Source organism: Falco rusticolus, chromosome 16, assembly GCF_015220075.1.
Source record: "Falco rusticolus isolate bFalRus1 chromosome 16, bFalRus1.pri, whole genome shotgun sequence".
NCBI lineage: Eukaryota > Metazoa > Chordata > Aves > Falconiformes > Falconidae > Falco > Falco rusticolus.
Genome location: NC_051202.1, coordinates 4,117,613 through 4,138,143, shown reverse-complemented (window position 1 = coordinate 4,138,143; position 20,531 = coordinate 4,117,613). Strand labels below are relative to the sequence as shown.

Sequence of the window (20,531 nt, the reverse complement as noted above, 5' to 3'; positions counted from 1 at the left end):
GTGAAATCGGCCTTTCGGTCCATACGTGATGAGCGGTTCGGATAACAAACGCTGTCGCGACGGGCCGTGTCGCGACCCGGAGGGCTGGCGGCGGGGGGCGGTGCAGTGCGCAGGCGCGGCAGGCGGAGGCAGCGCGGCGGGGGGGTAAAGCGGCGGGGGGACGCAGCGCGCAGGCGCGGCCCAGCCGCCTCCTTCCGCCTTCCGGTGCGGCCCGCGTGTGGGGCCGGCGCCCCCCGGCCCGAGCGTCGCTGCTGGGGCTGTGGGGAGCGGCCCGGGGGCTCCCCGTGTCTCTGGGGGGGGCTGCCCGCCCGCCCAGCCGTCACTGGGCCTCCAGCGCTCCGCAGGGTCGCGGGGGGCCGTCTCCTCGGCGCGACAGCGGAGCGGGTATGACCTGAGGGGTTTTTTCTCTGGTTTCCTACTGTCCGGCCCGGCTTTTATTTTTTTGGGTTGGTTATTATTTATCCCGACACCCACCCCCCCACCCCCCCCGTTAATCTATTCCGTGTGAAATGTGCGTTTTCCTGCCAGCCTAGCCCCGCACAGCTGCTGAGGGTGCTGCCCCAGGGGAGCGAGGCCCTCGGCCCTGAACTTCAGCCTTTGAGGAGCCCTGGCCTGCACCTGCCACTCGGTTTGGCAGGTTAAAACATCTTCCAGGCTTCCCGTGTAGTTTTCCCACGGTCTGTAGCTCTCCTGACATCGTGTCCTGCGGGTGGGAAGCAGCGTGGGTCACCTGTGCTTCCCAGTTTTTCCCAGTTTGTGCCGGGACATGGTGCACCCTGTCTGGAAAGCATTCCTCCGTTGGCACAATTCCTGTTGCAATTGTAAATTAACGCTGTGATAACTTCCATATCTCATAGCCTGATTCTGAAGCTGGCATTGAAAGAAGCGCTTCGTCAGACGCACCAGCTCAGTTATTCTGCAGCTGGGGATGTTCTTGGGTTTGGGATTTTTTTTTTTTTTTTTTTTTTTGAGCAACCTGCTGTAGTGGAAGGTGTCCCTGCCCATGGCAGGGGGCTTGCAGCTAGGTGAACTTTAAGGTCCCTTCCAACCCAAGCCATTCTATGGTTTTCAGTTGTTGAGGGGTTTACTGCTGTGATTGAGGAGCGGGAGAGGGTGAAGGATGGATTCTCTGGATCACATGCTCACGGACCCCCTGGAGCTGGGACCTTGCGGGGAAGGAAATGGTACCCGCATCATGGAGGACTGCATGCTGGGGACCACCAGGGTCAGTCTGCCTGAGGACCTTCTGGAGGACGTGAGTCACGCTAAGATACTTTTATGTTTTCAGAGTTTCGATAAACAGTGCATTTAACTCCCTTTGCGGGGCTCGCAGAGCAGACTGAAAAGTGGGGAAATGTTTCTGACTGTCCTGGGGAAGGCCTCATAAAGGGCTTTGATTAATCTCGGGGAAACACCTTTTAAAACCATCCTGTTAGGTTCTTTTTTAGATAACAGTGTCTCTTGTTTTAAAACTGCCTAAGAAGGGTTTGCTTGTTACCAGTTTTGAATCTATTTTCTTGTTGCTAGCAGTATTGTTAATTTCCTCACATTTGCTACACTCTGTTGTTTTCTGCATTTGGTGAGACACTGTTTAGTGACTTGTGTTATTTTGTGACTCGTGTTGTTTAACCACAGAAAGCCTTAAGGGCTAGAAAATTGTCAGGGACATGGATGCATTTTCTTCGCTATTGTTTTTTGCTTTCTTTAGCCTGAGATCTTCTTTGAAGTTGTCAGCTTGTCTACGTGGCAGGAGGTCCTGACAGATGCGCAGCAAGACCACCTAAAAAAATTCCTGCCTCAATTTCCCGAAAACAACCGAGAGCATCAGAACAAACTCATCTCTGCATTGTTCAGCGGCGAAAACTTCCGTTTTGGAAATCCACTGCACATCGCCCAGAAGCTCTTCCGGGGTCAGTGAGTGTAATAAACTTCGGTCTTTTTTCAGGGTTAAGTTCTCAGTTAGGACTTGATGAAGACTCGAGTGGTTTATGCCTCTCTCTTACAGACGGACACTTTAATCCTGAAGTTGTGAAATACCGGCAGCTCTGTCTTAAGTCCCAGTACAAACGCTACCTGAGCTCTCAGCAGCAGTACTTCTACCGTCTGCTCAAGCAGATCCTCGCTTCCCGCAATGTGAGTGTCTTCGGGGCGCAGCCATCACTTTCTTGTGTTCTCTAGTGAATAGGTTGTCTTTACAACAGAGTGTCTTGGTATTTGTGCGTTTGCAGTTCTTGGAGGTCTTTCCTTTAATGAGTGCTGTGTTTCTGGTTTTGTAGCAGCCCTTATAGTACGAGAACACTAGAAACACTGTTTGCAAATTTCAGGTTTTGAGACTCATAGCTCTCACTTGTGTAAAGTGTCTGTTTTCCATGCCCACCTTGTCCCCTGTTTCCTGCATTTGCCCCTTTACACCTTACTGTCCTGTTAACAAGTCATTCTGCCTTCATTTTGTACTGTTTCTGCCATTCTGAACCAAGTAAGGTTGCTAAATACATAGCTGTGTGAATTCCCCGGCTTCACTGGGGACTGATATGGCATAGATACAAAACTCTGCTTCTGATGCCTGTAAATCCCTCATGAAGTCTTTCTCTGTGGATACTGTTGTCAGCTAATTGCTGCCAACTGAAATGTGTTCGTTGTAAATACTCACTTATCGTGCCATTGAGCTTAGATGTTGAAACATATGGGATGTATGGATGAAGATGAAAGTCTGTCTTTATAAAACGCCCCACATATGGTGATAAGGGAAGACAAATATGGAAGTTATTTCCTCCATAGCCCTAGGGGGTAAAACATTTTCTTCAAATGAGACAGCATTTTATGTCTGCGGTATGTATTTAGCATGGAAACTGCACAAGTGCATCTCAGACCAGTGGTTAGGTTCTTCTGAACAGTCCACATAAAATAACAGTGAGGTATTACTATGTGTGCACATGAAGCCACAGAAATCTCACCTTGCTTTTTTGCCTCCTTTAAATGGTGGTCTGAAATACTGCTTTTGACATCTTGTCCGTGGCAGATACCAGTACTTTTAAGGGCTTGCCTTACAAAGAACCAAGGTGCTTACAGCACCACCTCCACGTATTAAACTTGCTGAAAATACATGAGTTGAGCCTATCTGTTCTAGCTTATAGTGCTGTAGCTGAGACAGCTAATGTCACATGTATCTCATCTTCCAGTACTTGCTGGATTTAGCTAGGAAAGGAGGCCCTGATATGAACCTGAGGAGAAAGCACGTCTCACCAACATATGACACAGAAGAGCGAGACAGACGGGCACATCGGCGCTACTTGAAAATTCTGAGGGAAGTGAAAGAGGAGTGTGGAGATACTACCTTGTCATCTGATGAAGAAGGTAATGCCCTAGGCTGGATGAAAGACTTGAGACGTGAATGGAGAAGGACAGTGTCTTTGACAAACGAATGGAAACTGGACTCCAGTTTTATTGGCTGTGATCAAATGAACACGGGGTAATATAATTACGTAGACTGGTGCTAGGTCTTGCAGAAATAAATGTGTGTGTTGCTTTCAGATCTAAGCTCCTGGCCTCCAAGTTCTCCGGCACGTTGCCCAAGTCCACCAGTTCCCTTGAGAGTGATCCCCACGTTGTCAACCTTGGACATGAAAACAGCAGGTGAGAACCAAACTAGGGGTCGATAGGGATTTAGAGGTGAGAAGTACTTTGAGAACCTGCAAGAAATCGGTTTGAAAATCTGTTGTTGGATGGGAGCTCTTGTAACACTTCGATTTTGCAGTCTCCAGAATGGTTGGCTCTTCTCCTGGTTTATTTAATTTTTTTTCTCTTGGAAAGCTAGCATTTTAACACAAGGGTCTACAGTTTGTGTAATACTACTGATTTCTCTGTTATATTTTGCCTTTAATGGTTGAAGCATTACCATAGTCCAGTTTGAAATATTGTGGGGTACGTGCTGAGGGAATCCCTCCTAAGGGTACTGTAATCACATCTGCAAACCCTTTGTGCAGCACAGCTGGTTCTCACTTCTTTTCACTTCCATACTTTCATCAGCAGTGAAATCTGATGACCCAAGGCAGAAAGTACTGAAATAAATTGGTTGATGAAAAAAATTAAATTCAAATAAGGGAAATTTGATTATTGAAATTTGGGGATTGTTGAAAGTCGGAGTGGGTGGAAAATGGCATTCCAAGAAGTTTGGAGGGTGACAATAGTGGAAAACTGTGCCAGTAACCTCTGAATGTTTTTTCATTGCAGACAAGATAGAACTTGGGGAAAATGATTTGAAGATGATGTTGAAGAAGCACCATGAGAAACGAAAACGTCAACCTGTAAGATACCAAGAAGTCTAGGCGGGTGGGACTACATCTTGTGTATTAGTCTTTTATCTGTTAGCCTTAATGTTCAAGCTACCTCTGGGTGACAAAGTGATTGCTACTTTTTTTGTGTGCAGCCACCCTTCAGCCCTTTATCGTAACTGTATTTGATTGTCACCGTATATATGCCACTCCTGTTTATTCTTACCTGTTTAGAAGGATATTGTAATTAGAGTGATTTTGATGAGAGACAAAATTTTGGATTACAGAGTTAGAATACTTCCCAACTGTTACTGCAGTAAATAACTTTATCGGCTGATCCCTGATAAGTTTGAGGCATTTCACTACTTGGGTGGTCTCCTGTACCCTTGTTGCTATCTTAACACTTTGTCCTTTTCCAATTTTAATTCCTATCCCGCTGCCCTGCGTAGGACCACCCTGATCTAGTTACAACAGACCTGACTCTTGAGGACATTATGACTCGAGTAAATGCTGGCAGGAAAGGCTCCTTAGCAGGTCAGTGGCTTGGAGGTGGTGCCACATGAATATAGGGTATCCTCTGCGTGTGTGTGAAGAGCTAAGAAGGGAGGGGGTCTCCATAGATTGTCATGTCCTTTTGCTCTTCACATAGGTGGCTGACTGCTCTGGGGTTGTGAGTTGTTCCATTTCAGTTGCTTCAGTTTCTGCTGAAGGTGCTTCCAACTAATTGCTGAAAGTTAATTGATATCTCTGCTCTGAGCAGTTACCTTTGCCTTTCTGATTTCATATATGAAAATAAAAAGATTTGTGGAAATGACTGGGAAGATGGAACGAATGATGTGTGAATGAGTGCGTACCACGTATGCTTCTGAGTACATGTTTAAATATATAGTTAGTTCATGACTCTTACTGAAATACGATTAGAAGCTTTCTAATTATTCTTCTTCCCTTTTGTCATATCTAAAGCCTTATTTGACCTTGCGACCCTCAAGAAAAAGGTGAAGGAAAAGGAAGATAAGAAGAAAAAAAAGCTGAAGATTATTAAGTCTGAGGTGGAAGATTTGGCTGACTCTCTTAGCAATGCAGATGGAATCCCACCAATGTCTCAGGATCCTTCCCCCATCCCTCTGTCATCTGTCAAAGAGGAGTAAGTGCTTCAGAGGGCCCCGAACACCTTGCACAGATGGAGAGAGCAACAGATGTTGCACCTCAGGTTTTTGTGGGACTTTTTGCATGCTTGGTTTTGTGCAGCTTGGGATTTGTGAATTATGTGGTGTTCGTCTCTCTATATGAAGGCAAATATGTACTCGGGGTATTTATTCTGCTTGTGTTCTCTTTCATTTGAAGACCTCTTGAAGAGATGAAGCCATGCCTTGGAATAAATGAAATATCTTCTAGCTTCTTTTTCCTTCTTCTGGAGATCCTGTTTCTGGAAGGACCTGCTACTCTCTCTGTGGTAAGGAATCACCTGCTTACCTAGGAATCTTGACACTAAACAAAAATAGGGGGTTAGAGGGTTTTACAGCTATGTGATAGTGTTGTCCTGCTGTAAATTGTATTAATACGAGGTTACGTGTTAAAGAAATTAAGCCCTTTGGGACTGCATACCACAATCTGTTTTTAACATGTTTCATAAATTTTAGTCAGTTGAATCTGTAAGTCTTTCCATACCCATTCTTTAGATCCTGGTTAGATATATTCTGTATATTAAGGGCAGAGATGGTGGGGAAGTTTATTCCCCATTCTGGCATCTGTTGCCTGAAATACCATGTTATGGTTACTTGAAAAAGTCAGGTGGATTTTTTACATATATAAAAAACTTTTTGTCCCCTGGATATGTTTATCCATTTTGTTTTCTGTAAAAACAGCCGTAGTTTAAAGTGTGAGCTCTTTAACAGAATATTTATTTTTCCTCTTCAGCTTGAAGATAAAGTTCTAGATTGGCAATCTTCTCCTGCCAGCGCACTAAATAACTGGTTCTCCTTTTCCCCTAACTGGTCTGAACTGGTTTTACCCGCCTTGCAGTACTTGACAGGTGACAGCAGAGGTGAGAACAGCTGTTAAAAATACTCGTGATGCTTGTACCTCAGTTCTAATCAGTGCTGCTTTACATTATAGCTCAAATCAACTTTTAATTCATCACTACAATAAGTCATTGTATTGTTGACAACGTTTCTATGATAGGCTTTATGGCTTATATTTCTTGATTGTGGTAGACTTGTTTTGCATGTGGATAGTAGATAAGACACAGCTTGATACCTGAATATGTCAAAATACGTGTGAAGCAGCCTCTGGACAGACAGTTTCTCCTGTTCAGATCATGCGCTTCAGGCAGGGTGTTTGAAGCAGGGAGAAATTGGTCTCTTCCTGGTGTAAAGACATTGTGGATGTCTTTGGAGATAATGAGTAAATAAACCCAAGACGATGCCCTGAGCAATCAACCGGAGGCATGAAGTTGGTCCAGCTTTGACCTGGGGCTTGGACCAGCTAAGCGTCAGACGTTCCTTTCAAAGTAAATTATTCTGTGGTTCTCTTTTGCTTAGTGGGAGGTGTTAAAGGGTGAGACAGTGTAGGTTGTACTGGCCTTTGCAGCATCGTACTTCCTATTCTCCGTAATGCCGGTGAATACTCTAAATCCTGAGTTTGCTTCCTGTGAGCCTGGGAACAGTTGCTGGTGCCTCACAGCATGAACAGGATCTCATCTGTGGACAATGGACTCATTATCCTGTTCTGTTCTTTTCTTGTGCTTGCACCGTTACTCTGAGGTGCTTACCTTCCCTTTGGGCAAATACAAATTTAGAGAGGCACTTGCATAATTACTTAAAACGCTTTATCTGTCATTATGAGTCTTAACGCAACAGCTTGCATTACGACAGTAGGATTTGGGGTGTTGGATGGCTGTATGATGTCTCTGACATGCCCTTTTTTTGTTGTAGATGTTCCTTCTGGCTTCTCACCTTTTGTTGAATTCAAGGAAAAAACTCAGCAGTGGAAATTGCTGGGTGAGTATCTTGTGCTCTTCTACGATGTCTACTACAGCAAAGGTTCATTGTTTTCTCCAGGACTTTGCTTTTCAGCTTGCTGCAGCCCAGAGGGAAGGACAGACAGAGCTGTTAATTCATTGGTTAGGCCTTCTCTTTTCTTTTGTCTGAACAAAGATGTGTTCTGGATTTGAGGTTTTCACAAGACATTAGTAACAGCAGCAGAAGACTGAGCAGCAGCAGAAGTGAGCGAAGGCACTGGGCTGTATTTGTTTACTTTGCTGACCTGACTGTGTCTATGTCACCCTCCAGATCTGTCCCTTCTGTAGAGCATACCTTCAAATTACACAGAATAATTATTAATTATTACAGTTATAAATGAATTAAGCTTCTCTGTGGAACAAACTGATGCTATTCTTATTTTTAAAAGCGGGAACCAAAAGGCAAGCTGATAATCTATGTGCCCACACTCATACTGCCTAAGTTACATATATCTTGTGTTTATGTATTTAGCTACTAGGCAGAACTTTGCGTTCTTAACTGTAGTGATTCTAGTGATCGTATTTGCAGGCTTAAACTGGCAGAGATTTGGAGTCAGGAAGCTATTCCTCTGGTGCCTTTCACAGTTTTTGGTGGAGGTTATGTAGGCACGTGTTTGCTCATGGACTTGGTGACTGGGATTACTTTGAGAACCATCTGCGAGTATCAGGTGGCTGTGTCTCAGACAGTATCTTGCACCCTTCTTTGTACAACAGAGGAGGATAACTATAGGTTTTAGCACTTTCCTAAGCCTGGATGTGTTAAAGTATTGAAATCTGTGCATCTGTGAAGTGTGGAAGATGCCTTGTGACTGGTGATTCATAGAGGGGGGAAGGGAATAGGAGGTGGATGGGAAGTACAGGCAACTGGCTTCATGACAAATAAAGGACTTCTATTTCATATTTTTCCTGATTTCTTTGACTAGGTACTTATCAAGATCATGAGAAGGAATTGGCAGCACTGTTTCAGCTCTGGTTGGAGACCAAAGACCAGACTTTCTTCAAAGTGAGTCAGAAAAAAATCACCTTCCAGCAGAACAAAACCTGACTGAGTTATATCCAACACTGACATTTCTCTGTTTTTTGGTAGGAAAATGAAGACAGCTTGGATGCCACAACACCAGTTCCTAGAGTGTAAGTGTGTAATACTGCTTGAAAGGTTTTACAGTGTGCGCTAAAGCTGCGAAGGTCTGGCCTTTGTGCCTCTGCATCTGAACGGCTTGTTGCTTAAAAAGATTTTACATTGTGGGACAAGAGGCAACGTGATAGTCTGATTTTATAAATGCAGTAACTAGACTTCACAAAGTCAACTGATACTCTCCAAATTTGCATGTATTTATCAGAGCAAACCTGTAATCTAACATGTCCTGATGACAAGATTATTTACAGTCCTTGCTTACCTTCAGGTAGTGCATAGAGCATATTTTAAGATCTCTGCAAGACTTCGTTATATTATCATAAATGCTTTCAGAATTTGTTCAGAAGAGTTTGCAGAAATGATGAGGTGACTAATCCTTTGGGATGTTCTTTGGGACTGTTGTGGGCTTGCTGTTGCTCAGAACTGATGGTGACCTTTGTTTCAGAAGGACTGACTACGTAGTCCGACCTAGCACTGGAGAGGAGAAACGCGTGTTTCAGGAACAGGTAAGAAGAGAATTTTAAATGCACGTGTTGAAACAGCTGGCTGCTAAACCAAGAGAATTTGTATGAGATGGCAGTTTTATACTCTACACAAACTTAGTTAATGTGAGGAATTAGTGCTTCTTCTGCCTTGAGGTCAGTATCTTGGCCTTCCATAAAACTTGCTAATGATATAGCCTCGCTGCTTACTTCAAAAACACCTGTATTTCCAATCAGTATTGGGCAAAATTAATTGAAATTGGTAGTGCCAACCTTTCTGTCTCATGTGCCATCCTCCAGCATATGAGGATGAATTGTCTATATTTTTCGGGCATGTATGAGTACAAGCAGAAGATAAGGGGCAGTGAGTGCACCCATAGACATAGTTATCTTGTGTGTAGTAGATCTAAGTATGTGTGTTAACAGGTGATGACGGTTCTCCCTGGCTACGTGTGCTGTGTGCATGGTGGAATATTTAGGTTAAATTTTGGAAATTTCTCTCTTGCCAGATGAGAGGAGGAAGAAAGACCTTGTTGCTGGGGGCAGGGGTGTGTGTGGGGCAGAAGACCTGTGTCTGGCACCTCTCTGGTCTGTGCAGCTGCTTGACAATGAGCCTAATGTATTACACCTGCACACTTTGGTTAGGTGGTGCTTTATGTTCTGCTTGAAGTAGTTTGTTAAAATTAAGTTCATACAGCAGTATTTGAGCCTTTAATTTAAAAAAACTTTCTTTTTGAGAGAATGATAATAACTTATATTAAGAGTATAATTGTAACTTTTAAGACTTCGCTGTATGTGTTTCCTGCTAAATTCAGTCCTCTTGTTTCCAAATACAGGAACGTTACCGTTACAGCCAGCCCCACAAAGCTTTCACTTTCCGTATGCATGGCTTTGAGTCAGTTGTTGGTCCTGTGAAGGGGGTGTTTGACAAGGAAACTTCATTAAACAAAGCCCGAGAGCATTCTCTCCTGCGCTCAGACAGGCCAGCATATGTCACCATCTTGTCCCTTGGTAAGGTGATGGCCAAAAAAATTTTGGTAAAAAAGAAAAAGACTCCTCTGACTCCCTGAACAATGGCTTTAGGAATCTACATCATAAAGGGAAAAGGTGGGCAGACTGGGGCATGACATAAGCAAAGGAGAAATAAACTGTATGGAATAGAGTTGATGAAGTGCTGGGAGCAGGAATAAGGAGAAGAGAAAGCATCAGTGTCTTGCTGTTGATCTGAGAGAAAATGGGAAATAGAGAGGAGAGTCCGTGGGGCTGGCTGAAGCCAAGGCTCAGATGACTGGAAAACAAAGAGTGGTGTTTTCAGTACACTGTTGTGAAGTTGGGCGTTGCAAAGTCATTCTGGGGTTCAGTGCTGTTCCCTGAGTTCATCACTCCTAGCACAATGCCAGCGTGGTTGCTATGCTTTAAAATGGTCCTTTATAATCTTTGCTCGCATCTCTGAGGGATCATGGGGTCTAGGTTTTGGTGAGCAAGTAGGGACTCTGCAAGGGGGAATAAGAGAGCAATACCAAAGTGTATCAGCTGAAGTACTTGAATGCAGCTGCTTAGCTACAGCTCTGATTTTTTATTTCAGTGCGTGATGCTGCAGCTCGCCTTCCTAATGGAGAAGGAACTCGTGCTGAAATCTGTGAGCTGCTTAAAGATTCCCAGTTCCTAGCTCCGGATGTCACCAGTGCTCAAGTAAGTTGGATGTCATGTCTGGCCTCAGACAGACAGATTCTCCTAAAAATACACCGCACAGACCAGGGCCAGTATTCAATGTGGCTAAGGCTCAGTAATTCTTGTGCCGCTTTGATTAGCAAAAGGGAGCTATGTACTGCTCTGGTGAGCTGCAGCAAACTGGCACTGAACTCTGGATGATGAGAAAACAGCTAGAAAAGCTACAGAATTAGCACTGTATCATATAGCTGCTCACATTTGAGATTAAGAAGCACAGTCAATTTTCAGAGCTTTCAGCTTTGGCGGAAGCTTTGTTTAATCCAAGGTGGCAAACGGCATCCTGCGTGGCAGCATCTGCTCTCAGTCAGTCCTTTCTCAAATTAAGATTGCTAGCAGCTTACTCCACTTGTATGCCAAATAGGATTATTTTTCTATTTGTGACTTCTGGCTAGCCCAGCCAGGGACACCTTGTAATTTTGTGAATCCTGAACTTTCAGGTTAACACTGTTGTTAGTGGTGCTCTGGATCGATTACATTATGAGAAAGATCCCTGCGTGAAATACGATATTGGACGCAAGTTGTGGATCTACCTGCACCGGGACAGGACTGAGGAAGAGTTTGGTAAGCCTGGCTTGTTGATATCTTAAGAGTTGAAAAATGTTTATACATCTCCTGAGCTGCTTCAGCCCACCTGGATAGTGAACGTTAATTTGTCAGTCTAGATTTTTTTCTAGTCACTTTGCTAATGTTAGCCCATCAGCGCTTAAATCCAGTCTTGCAGAGTAGTGTGTCAGTTTGAAGTATTTGTTTGAAAAACAGCATCCCATGCAGCTTCTTACGTGCCTTGTTTTCAGCCTTTTTGGCTAATCTTACCTGATATTTTTCTTTGCGCTATTACATGACTACGTGTGTTTGATTTCTTGTCTGAAGATGAACGTACAGTTCTGAATTGGCCTCTTTCTTAAATTAGTTTGCTTGCGTTCAGGAGGTCTAATCGTTAATTTGTATTTGCAGAACGGATTCACCAGGCTCAAGCTGCTGCAGCAAAGGCTAAGAAAGCTCTTCAGCAGAAGCCAAAACCTCCACCTAAAATGGTAAATTTATTTGCACAGGTTTGCGCTGGATGTTTTGGGATGGGGAAGGAGATACGGTGTTAATTTAATCCATAGATTCTGCATCCATAGTAGCTGATGAAAATTACCACGTATTTGAGTTATCGATTCGTTATGTATATGAATGTCAGTGTCGCTCCTAGCACCAAATGAAGAGGAAAGAGGGAAATTTTGCTCCTGCCAGCTTCCACTGTGACCCCTTGTCAACCTCAGCAGAAAGGTCAATGGAATTCATTTGTGCCCTCTATCACAGGACGGTCTTTCAGATCTAGTTTTGAGGTTGATCTGTACCGGAGTGTGTGGAACACGTCCTCTGCTCTCCCCCTTGCTGTGCTGAAGCTGTCAGGGTTTGGATGTCTTTTTTGTGGTGGTGTCATTGATACCAAGTATCTCTAAAGTAGTTGCTGTTGGCAGATGAGCCAAGGTGGAAATCTGCATGTTATGAATGTTTGTCACAGCTGAGATGCAGTTTTCCCTGAGAACAGGAGCAGCCAAACACACCAGCCTACTTGTGGCTGCAGTTAGGAAGGCAGACGGTCAGTCACCTGTGACTTCAGGATTTAGCACCGGGATGATGTTCATAACCCTACAGAAGTCACCTTGAAGTGGTCAGCCCAGTCTCTAGAGCGCAGCAATCTGACACAGTTTTTGTGAAGACCTTTGAGTCTATGATTCTATGCTTGACATGTTTTCTTTGCAGAAGTCTAGTAGCAAGGAGAGTTCTGTGAAAGCACTCCCCAGCAGCACATCAGAGCCCAGTCAGCTGAGCCTTAGTGACTCCAGCATGCCACCAACTCCCGTGACTCCTGTGACACCAACTGCACCGGCATTACCAGCAACGCCTATTTCACCCCCACCAGTCTCTGTGGTTAACAAGAGTGTATCTAGTGCTGTGTCAGAGCCAGCAAAACCCAGCCAAAGGTACTACTCCTGTCTCGTACATCGCTTGTGAATGTTACTGGTTCTTTCTTGGTCATTTCCTACATCTTTGCTGACCGGCCGGCATTATCTGTTCCATAGCGTTCTTCTGGTATCATCCCCTACCATGCCACAGCTCGGGACGTTGCTTTCCACAGCCCAGAGCTCGCAGACACAGCCTGGGCCACAGCCACCTCCCACCCGGGTGGTAAGTCACACCACCTCCTCAGGACTGCCACAGGTGCGGGTGGTCACTGCCCAGTCCAGCCTCCCCGCTGTGTCTCAGCAAGCCCCGGTGGTAACCCAGCAGCAGCAACCTACGTCAGTGCCTCAAATCCGCGTTCCTGCTACAGCCACGCAAACCAAAGTGCTTCCTCAGGTGAGTTTTGCTGCATGGAAATGGCGGGGGTAGCTCTGACTTAGAATCTGATTTCTTGTAGTGTTTTGGTATGGTGCACAGGGATCATTTGCTGGCTTGGAGCATGCAGTAACTGCCGAGCAAGAACACAGAAGCAGTTCTGCATAAACAATACTGTTCAGTGCCTCTTTTTTCACCCCGTTGGCTATTTTTATGTTGCGCCATTAAATTGTGCATTACAGTAAAAAGTCCACAGAACTTGCATGCTAAGGCACAATACAGAGTAATTAGCGGACTGTTAGTATTGTGTTAGCCTGCTCATGGGCTGCCTCCGTGTCTTGCTGTAGGCTGTGATGACTCTGCCGGTGAAAGCTCAGACCAGCCCAGTGCAGGTGCAAAGACCAGGAAGCTCCGTGGCAGGACAGACAGGCATCACTGTGACAGGGCTGTCTGCAGCGCCCAGTCCTGCTGTAAAGCCAGTAACCAGCTCTCCGGGCAGTTCTGCTACAAGCACCTCCTCTACCACTGTCATCCAGAATGTCGCTGGCCAGAACATCATCAAGCAGGTGAGAGAAAGGGAGAGAGGAGGAACTGGGCTCCACAACCCAGTCGTTTCCTGTTTGTTGTGACAGGCGTGATAGGCAGATGTGAAAAGACAGTGAAAACTGTCGTGAGCTGTAACGCTGTACGAATTGTTAGACCATGGAGATTCAGACAGTTGCTGGTTTGGTGCATTTGAGCCCTACTTTCCCGTACAGGTAAAATACGTGTTAGTGTGGGTTCTTTAACCATCTTCAGATGTTGATCTTGTTCATCTTGTTTGGGAAGGAAACCAGCTCCACAGTATTTTGTGTTTTATGTGGGTTTGGGAATGCCATCTGATACGCAACCAGAACCATTTTCAGTAGCGTACTGAGTGCTAGCGTCATTCCGCTTCAATTCCAATGGGAGAAAACATCATCCTGCAGGGAATTTCTGCTTTGTGCCTCAGCCTGTGTCCTGGTTTGATACAGCTGTTCCTCTGATCTCTTGCAGGTGGCTATTACAGGGCAACTTGGCATGAAGACCCAGCCCGGAAGCGGCATCCCACTCACAGCGACCAATTTTCGGATCCAAGGAAAGGATGTGTTGCGCCTGCCCCCGTCCTCTATCACCACAGATGCGAAGGGACAGACTGTGCTGCGTATCACCCCGGACATGATGGCCACCCTAGCCAAATCTCAAGTCACTACTGTCAAACTGACTCAGGACCTCTTCACAGCAGCTGCGGGAAGCAGCGCTAGTGGGAAAGGCATCTCTGCAACTTTGCACGTGACATCCAATCCAGTCCAGACTGCTGATTCTCCAGCCAAGACCAGCACAGCCACTTCTGCTTCTTCTAGCCCAGCTGGAAGCACGGTGGTTAAAGTGACTCCTGACTTAAAGACTGCAGAGCCGACAAGCTCTGCTTTCCGACTGATGCCTGCTCTGGGCATGACTGTGGCGGATCAGAAGAGCAAAGCCATAACAACGGTGGCATCCACTGAGGCCAAGCCGGCTGCTACTATCAGAATCGTGCAGGGGCTGGGGGTGATGCCGCCCAAAGCTGGGCAGACTATTACTGTAGCTACTCATGCTAAGCAAGTGCCCTCTTCCTCAGCAGTGAGCGTGCCCGGCACAGTCCATACCTCAGCTGTCTCTTTACCAACCATGAGTGCCACAGTGTCGAAAGCAGTTGCTGTGGCCTCGGGAGCTGCTGGGACTCCCATAACTATAGGCACAGGAGCCACTGCTGTGCGGCAGGTACCCGTCAGCACCACAGTAGTATCTACATCCCAGGCAGTAAGTAATGCTAAGCTTTTTCTGGAGGTGGGTGAGAAAAGGGAACACTGAAATACACTGATGGTTTATGACTGAAAACGTCTCTTTACACCTACAAAGGCTCAAATTAAGTGCTGTAGAATAGAATGTGGGTCTGCAACTAATTTCATCATGGTGTTGGAATTGTAGCGAAATGCTGAAGGACTGGAAAACAGTTACTTATGTCTTCCCGTACCTCCCCTTGCGAGTGAATAAAATAAACTTTGCTTGTCTAAAGTCCTACCTCTTGCAGCTCAGCGTCTTGCCCCACACCTCTGAAATAATTTCCCTTGGAGTGGTGTTGGAATTAGAAGTGCTCATTGCTTGTATTAACTTTTTTACCAATTCTCCATTTAATGCAAATTTAATGCCCAAACCTGCAGGCACCATAGGCTGTATCGTGAAAGTTGCACAAGCCAATTGACATTACAGTAGTTTTCTAAGGGGAAAAATTGTGGATGGATACAGTGACCCTTCCCACAGAAACAGTGTGGTGCGAAGGTGATGCGGGTTTTCAGGGCTCAGGCAGCTGTGAAGTGAGCTCGATGGAGGTGAATTTTAATGAGCCTGAAACGGAGCACAGATTTCATCAGCAAAGTTGCTGTTGGTTTCTACTCCCAGGACTCCTTAAAGGCAAGCTGAGTGGTAATTGCATGTTGTCAAGCAGTTTCTCTGCTGAACTCCCTGCGGCTCCTCATGTGTTCTTCAACTTCTCTAGGGTAAACTACCAGCACGAATAACAGTGCCTCTGTCAGTGATCAGCCAGCCAGTGAAAGGCAAGAGTGTGGTGACTGCCCCCATCATCAAGGGCAACCTCGGAGCTAAGTGAGTACTTTGCATCTAGTAGTTTTGCTTTAGAAATAGGCTGAGGAAGGTCTGTGTTCGGTAGGTTCCTGGGGACCTGGCAAGGAGAGGGTGGAATAGACTTGCAGGTCCTTTAGCTGCAAGAAACTGAATGAATATGGTGTCTGGCAGTGAGGATACAGTCTTTGTTTAGTTGCCCTGAGATGCAGGTTCTAGCAAATATACCAAAGAAGAAATGTTCCTTGCCTTGAAACCAGCTATTAGATTAGTTCTGTGTGTTCGAGCAAGAATTAACCTGCTGACATACCTAAAAATATATGTAATCTGAAGCCATCACTCTGCTAAAGAAACTAGGGAAGCGTTAACTGCCTCGGTGGAAATTCCTCTGGCGTTCAGATACTGAAGTCTTTTTGTTTATTCTTCCATGAATTCTGGTAATGTCTCCCTTAGTTAATATTTCAAGGCAGAACACTGTGTGCTTGGCTATTTTCTGCATTCCTTGAGAAGTATTCAGGTCTGATCAGACTGACCCAGCGATGTGCACAGTCCGGAATTAGGGGGTTTAATTCCTGTGGTAAAATAATTCTCTCTCCTAGTGATAAATGTTAACATAAACTTGTCACCTGTGTGTTTGCCAGTTTTTTGGGGAGAAAAAACCTGCACTACTTAAAATCATTAGTAAATTAGATAGGTAACTTTAATCTCCTAGCAACTGAAAAAGAATTTGTGAGCCTGAAAGACCTAGCCTGCTGTGCTGCTTACTAACCTTTCAACAATTCTCTTTCTTTAGCATCAGTGGATTAGGTAGAAATATCATCCTGACGACGATGCCAGCAGGGACAAAACTGATTGCTGGGAACAAGCCAGTGAGTTTTCTGACTGCACAGCAACTACAGCAGCTGCAGCAGCAAGGCCAGGCCACGCAGGTAATGGTGCTTAGAATACTAATATTTTTTTGCATTTTTTTTGACTTAAGGTCTCCATGAGGACTTTACACTCGATACATGGGGTTCTGTAAAAGGTACAGGTACTCAGCAGCTGCATTGTCTGCATTAAGCGCGTGCAGTGCACGATCTCCTTTACCTTCTCTCCATCCAGTTATGGTTTTGAAGTGCTTTGGAAGCACCGATAGTATTATGAAAGTAAACTTGAAAATCCTGTCAGGAAAGGTCCCCACCTGCTTGAAGGATTGTTTCTATACACTTGGCTCTTTTTGTAGTGCTTTGTACTTTTGGCTCCTGTGGGTCACTGTTTCTTGAAGAAATGACATCGCTTCTTTGCATATCCATCTTTGTCTGGAAACATAGTGTCCTGTAATTCCAGAGAATTAATCTGCATTGAGAGCTGCTAGTAACAAGTCTGTAGAAGTGAAGTATCCAATGGATCCAAGTCCTTCTTCTGAAAAAGCAGCTGACACGTAGGTTTTAATTCGAACTAGTTTTTAGGGTCTTCCTCTCTAATCCTGAACTCTCTTGCCACCATCCCACGTGATCAGAGTGGATGGAGCGATCTTCTTGTGACCACATTCTGTTCTTGATGTGTTTCGGTGCTTGTCTTGTTCATGTCACTGAATTTTTGTTGCCAGCAGAAGCAGATAATGTGCCAGCACTTCCAAGTGCGATGTGAGCGCAGTGTGACACCAGGTTGTTCATGGCATGGGTTGAGTTTTTTTCTTTCCGTTTCAAACAGGTGCGAATTCAAACAGTACCAGCCTCCCATCTCCAGCAGGGAACAGTGTCTGGCTCTACTAAAGCAGTTTCCACTGTGGTTGTGACAACAGCTCCATCTCCAAAACAGACCCAAGATCAGCTGTGAACACTGATTTGAAAACGGATCGCTTTCTAAGAACTTCCCTGCATCTGTTGCCATCCTCCATCCAACCACCCAAGACTACCTAACCACAGTCATGGCTAGGGACCGGACTGGATTCTGTTACCTTGCTTGTCTGGAATCAGCATTGTGATGTCTAGGTAGAAATTCCACAGCAAAAGATGCTGTACCTACAAAACAAAATGTTTCAGTCCAGATAATGTAAAGCCAAGTTCTGTGGCATTGATCGTTTAAGAAATGTCTTCCTTTTCTTTGTTCTCTTCCCATCCGAAGGGCTTTTTGCAAATACCGTTTCTGTTCATTTTGGGTTGTAGACAAAGCAGTTGATCTTGAGTCTTCCTTAACCAGGGAATCTCGTTTGGAAGGGGTAATTCAGTGGCTTTTCCAAGTCGTGAAGCAGATGCCTCCTTTTGCTGGAGGCGAGCTATCACTCCTTTTACATAGGTGGCTTAGGATGGTGGTGTGGACACTGGAGAGTTTGTAACATAGCCTGGAAGTAGGCCCCTAACACCTTCGGTGTACTATTTATAGACTTTTTAAATACCTCTCCCCTATCTCTGAGCTCAGACTTTTTTGAACAGATACCACTTCCATGTCAGATTTCTGTCAAAAGCAGAATGAGAGAGTCAAGATGGCTTTTGCTGTAGAAAAGCCAGTAACTGTGGGGAAGAGCGAGAAGTGGAGGAGACACAGAACTCATTGCCTGAACAAGTCTGTTGGCAAATGGGAATATAGTGGCAAGGAAAGCATTCACCAGGAGGATCCTACTTTTGTTTTCCTCAACAAATAAACCTTTTTATCAATCAGAAAAGACTATAGCTTGTCTTAAAAGCTTGGAATATGCTTTCGAATATACCCAAACGGTAGTCTCTTGGACTTGGAAGAGATATTTTAACCCCTGATCCTGGCCTTTAGGTTTGTTTTTGCCTTTGCAGTTTTATCTATGTACATTTTGTTCAAATTTTGCACATACTGGAGATGAATCGTGGCTGTTCTGACATGACCTGGAAGCTTGATCGGAGTAAGATCAGAAGGCGTGTTGGACCAGGAGAAGAATAAAAGTGCAGAAAGCCTGACAAATCTCTCTGCCATCTCCTTTCAGTTTTGTACAGCTTGTTTTGTGTACAGTGATTGTCTAGCTTGCCAAGGGCTAATAGATTGTCCATCTTCTTTGTAAGATGGTTCTTTTTAACCTGGTTTCTTGTGTATTTTTTTTTGTTGGGGTTTGGTTTTTTGGTTTGTTTTGTTTAAACGTGGTTTGCTCCGAGTTACACGTTATTGAATACAATCTATTTAAAGAACCAAGTTCAGCACTCTTCCAACGCTGGCTGAGCTGCGTGTCTGTTCAGAACCGCTGCACCTGAGCAGAGCAGGCAGTTTTGTTGGGCTTCAGGCTGGGTGTGTCGATGTTTCTGGACAATAGCTAGCTTACTTCGGGGTGGGTTGGAGGAAATCAGGTATGTCAGTGACAAAAGAAGTGGCTGGCTGCAAGTGTTGAATAAGCAAGGCACGCCAATACACCATTTCAAAGCAAGCATTTGAATTATGTGTTTATATGCCTCGGGAACAGAATTTGGAGTGATAAAGGTTTTCTGAGCACCTGTCTTTGTCAATTTTTGTACCTTTTTTGTACATTTAACGATCAACTAAGGAGACAGCAGAAGGGCTCTGGTTTGGGAGGGAGGCAAACATTCTTAAGTCCTTTTAGTTGTGAAGTTAAAATAAGAAGTTAAAAGAGACAGCAAGCAACTTCCTGGTATTGCTTATGTGAAAGAGCCTCTAAATTCAACAAGTGGTCAAGATAATCCTGTTATGTTAGTTCTGTTCGTAATTAATAAAGTTCTTCGGTGTCAACACCTACAGTCAAGTGCTGAAAATTGGTTACAGTGTGAAGCCCCTTAAATTTCTTTGAATCTTCTTGCAGGTAGCTCAGTGAATTTGTCACTGGACGCAGGAGGCTTTGGCAGTGTTAAGTTTAACAGAACAAGAAACCTGCATCTAATCCCACAAGTTTAGTGTGTCTCAGGTTCTTGATGCTGCTTTGAAGAGTCTTGCTGTTCAGGTCATTGCCATCCTGTCTTTGCTAAACGGATCGCAAACACGTGAGCAGTTTTTGCATTTGTTGCTGCTTCACTTAGGCCCGTTCTCCTTGCTTGTAAGTCTAATTTTTGGGGAAGAAGCATCAGTCGCTGTGTGGGCTTCTGACTTCCAGCGGCTGCATGCTCGATTAGGTAGTATATGCTCGCTCCCCACTTCTGAGAACAAAGTACAGCCCACGCTGTAGTTCGGCTGCCACCCGTCTGGTGAGTTGCTTCCACTCTAGTTGAAAAATAACCCTCGGGCTACTGCAAGTAAAGAGCCCGTGGTTTTAATAAGTAACCTTTAACTTCTACACAGTAGGCTGAAGGGCAGAGAGGGGCTCGAGGTAATTTTTTGGTATATGCTGGCCCTGGATGAGGACACCTTTAAGCTGGACTCTGTCCAGGTGGTGTTTGCTCCTGCGTCCTCGTGCTCTGGACGCTGAAAGCTGTTCCGGAGGAGTACTGCTGTAAAAGCTGGCAGGGGCGCACGCACGTAGGGGAAGAAGGCCTACAGAAAGTATTATACTGACGTTACCCATTTTCCATCTGTTTGTCTTGCCTGAAACTAAAGGGGCTTTCAGCCTAATGTGTCTTTGCCGTTACTTTTTTTTAATTAAAAAATGGGAGCACAGCCTGTCTCTGTCACAGTGAGACGCTCACTAGAGTTATCCAGGAGCCTTGATTATTTCTTAAAACCTGTGGATTCGATGTTTATTTCCATCAAGCGACTATCATGTAATCATTGCTTACAAGAACTGAGCGTGCTACACAAACTGCCGCAGGCCATTGAAAACCTTTCTAACCTTTATTTTAACAACTGCTCTGTTTTATTTAAATCATGGGGGAAATTGTATTTATATACCTCAGTAAGATGCCCCCATAACCCAATGAACTCACCTCGAGGTTACTTCAGGCGTTCCTTTTCAAAAACAATAGTTAATGGGGCATCAACCTGTGTATCTTTAGCAGCTGATCTTCGTTTTCCAAATACCTTGCAGTCACCAGTGTAGT

General features: G+C 44.8%; 1 protein-coding gene across 4 annotated transcripts; it reads left to right on the top strand.

Annotated features, from left to right (window-relative positions):
- Positions 1–190: 190 nt before the first annotated feature.
- On the top strand, positions 191–19,035 carry NFRKB (nuclear factor related to kappaB binding protein). Of its 4 annotated transcripts, none has more exons than XM_037409678.1 (26): positions 191–384; positions 1,073–1,255; positions 1,709–1,910; positions 2,006–2,133; positions 3,180–3,354; positions 3,532–3,633; positions 4,231–4,304; positions 4,721–4,805; positions 5,235–5,415; positions 5,616–5,724; positions 6,189–6,315; positions 7,205–7,270; positions 8,214–8,293; positions 8,378–8,421; positions 8,871–8,931; positions 9,744–9,918; positions 10,493–10,599; positions 11,076–11,199; positions 11,593–11,672; positions 12,391–12,611; positions 12,711–12,987; positions 13,314–13,532; positions 14,002–14,787; positions 15,524–15,630; positions 16,400–16,535; positions 17,299–19,035. In XM_037409678.1, exons 2-26 carry the CDS (start codon positions 1,121–1,123, stop codon positions 17,422–17,424), a joined length of 3,927 nt encoding a protein of 1,308 aa, XP_037265575.1. In that variant the 5' UTR covers positions 191–384; positions 1,073–1,120; the 3' UTR covers positions 17,425–19,035. The 4 variants fall into 4 exon arrangements, with proteins under 4 accessions (XP_037265575.1, XP_037265576.1, XP_037265577.1 ...); XM_037409679.1 differs by having other exon boundaries at positions 858–1,255; XM_037409680.1 differs by having other exon boundaries at positions 191–1,255; positions 8,874–8,931.
- Positions 19,036–20,531: the final 1,496 nt, after the last annotated feature.